The sequence below is a fragment of the Vigna umbellata genome, chromosome 3 (assembly GCF_029865625.1).
Source record: "Vigna umbellata cultivar VRB3 chromosome 3, Vumbellata_1.0, whole genome shotgun sequence".
Classification (NCBI taxonomy): domain Eukaryota; kingdom Viridiplantae; phylum Streptophyta; class Magnoliopsida; order Fabales; family Fabaceae; genus Vigna; species Vigna umbellata.
Genome location: NC_142167.1, coordinates 43,252,892 through 43,255,321, shown reverse-complemented (window position 1 = coordinate 43,255,321; position 2,430 = coordinate 43,252,892). Strand labels below are relative to the sequence as shown.

The window sequence follows — 2,430 nt, the reverse complement described above, 5'->3', positions numbered from 1 at the left end:
ACGATCGTAAGATGGATCGACAAGCTGTCGTCCGTGGTAATCGTCGACCGTTGGTGAATTCAGGTATCCTACGGTACATAACCCATAAATTCTAAATCTTAATTTGATATATCATGCATGCATGGAAATTTATATTTTATTTTAAACATAAAATAAAAATCTTTTAAACTAAAACAAATTATGGCATTTATAAGAGATGCGAACTTTTTCTATATATTTATTGTTTAAAAAGAAAAATCCTTTAAATAACATAAATATTACATGTGATATATAACTTTTCTTTTAATTAAAAGGTGTATGAAAGGAATTTACAGAGAGAAAACCGTTCTCCAAACCCGATCAAACCATTGAATAAAAAAGCCGGTGTGAAAGGAATCAAATCAAAATTTGTGTAAACCCAAAATATAATTACCCACTTGTCCACGCCACCCTCACAACGAGTCAACACCGTGCGAAACCGCCAGGACCGAATAATCTCCTCCGAGTCCTACTCCCTCACGCCTCCAAGCATCCAAACACGCCCTTACTTATATTCCTCCCACGCGCTTTTCCCTCTCCCTTTCGTTTCTTTTCTCCTTATCCCCCGAACCTCCCTCCGAACCACCATGGACTCTCAGCGCCGCACCGTCCGCACCCTAGTCTCCAAGCTCAGCTCCGTCTCCGAAGCCGCTCGCGTCGACGCCCTCTGCCAGCTTCGCCTCATGTCCAAGCAGGACCCGATAACCCGACCCGTAATCTCCGAAGCTGGCGCAATCCCTTATATAGCGGAAACCCTCTACTCTTCCTCTCACACTTCCCAAGAGAACGCAGCGGCCACGCTGCTCAACCTCTCCATCACTGAAAAGGAGCCTCTCATGTCGACGCGTGGCGTCCTCGACGCGATCGCACACGTGATCTCTCACCACGCCACCGCCTCATCACCCGCCGCCGTACAGTCCGCTGCCGCCACCATACATAGCCTCCTCTCATCCGTCGACGCCTACCGTCCCGTCGTCGGCTCGAAGCGAGAGATCGTGTACTCGCTCGTCGATATCCTCCGTTGCCACGTGTCCTCGCCTCCGCGCACCATCAAGGACGCGCTCAAGGCGCTCTTCGCCATCGCGCTCCACCCGCTCAACCGCGCCACCATGATCAACCTCGGCGTGGTTCCCGCGCTTTTTTCGCTCGTCGTTAAGGATGGTAGGGTCGGCATCGTGGAGGACGCGACGGCGGTGGTTGCGCAGGTTGCGGGATGTGAGGATGCCGCCGAGGCCTTCCGTAAAGCATCTGGCGGCCTCGGCGTGCTCGCCGACCTTCTTGACCTCGCCACTGCCGCCAGCATGCGCACCAAGGAGAATGCCGTCTCGGCTCTCCTCAATCTTGTGCGCTGTGGTGGGGAGAAGGTCGCCGCAGATGTGCGCGACGCGGTGGCGTTCGGAGCGCTGGACGGAATTAGGGACGTTAGGGATGGCGGTAGTGGCAAGGGGAGGACAAAGGCGGCGGAATTGTTGAAGGTCTTGCTCGGTGAGAGCAATGGCACTGTCGATGTGGCGTTGAGTAGTGATAACTGTTCTTCCTTTGGTTCCTCGAGGAATCATGATTCGGATTGAGTTTGGTGACCCTTGTGCTGATACGGTTTCATGATTCTTTTTGTTCTTTGTAGACCGGAAATGGGTTCTCTCTGTATTTACACATTCTTCGCGCATTCGTGAATTGGAACCAATGGATGAAGATAAGATGGTTCACTTTTGGATATGTTTAGGATGAAACTCAGATGCAGTTACTTATGTGATTTTTGGCTATGTTTCTTAGTCAGAATTGGAGTTTTACTTAGAAAATTTATGTTGACAAGTAACTAGAATCTAGACTGTGCAAATTACCAAAAGAAATCTTCAATTCTGATATTAGAACATAGCCCATAATAGCATTTAAAGATTTTTGTATCCAAGTCTGTTGGTGTATTTGTTGAGAGAAATATGAGTTGTGAGATATTCATTCAGTGGTTCTGATTAGCTGAATGCGTGAATGCAAGGATGTGGGATTGTCCTGATCAGAGAGAATCCCGGTCGAACTAGGGTTTAGACTGGCACATTTGGTGTACAAATTAGGTGATAAGTTTGTTTTTTATATCATATTCTATTCATTATTATGTTATGATATGAACAATATCATGATGTGTTGTACATTTTTACAGTGTTGAGTAATGGATAACAACTTTCGGGTTATTTAGTTCTGCTGAGGAGTACTTTTGTTTTTTCATTGGTTCTGATTGGATTTGAGTTTTAGCCTTTAATCTGTTAAACTAATGACTAGTGAAGGTTGCATATGATGTGTCTCAAAGTACATCAGCTAAGTACACTTGGTGGTAAATACAATGATTTTGGTTTTATCTCTGATAATTTAGATGCAACTGTTAGCAGTCATGTGCATGCTGTAAGGTGATTTCTTTTA

The 2,430-nt window shown here is 46.0% G+C and overlaps 1 protein-coding gene across 1 annotated transcript; it reads left to right on the top strand.

Moving 5' to 3' along the window:
• The first annotated feature begins 406 nt into the window (after nucleotides 1-406).
• On the top strand, nucleotides 407-2,204 carry LOC148202564 (U-box domain-containing protein 17-like). Its single transcript, XM_088108696.1, has one exon. It carries the CDS (start codon nucleotides 606-608, stop codon nucleotides 1,587-1,589), a length of 984 nt encoding a protein of 327 aa, XP_087964822.1. The 5' UTR covers nucleotides 407-605; the 3' UTR covers nucleotides 1,590-2,204.
• The last annotated feature ends 226 nt before the right edge of the window (nucleotides 2,205-2,430 follow it).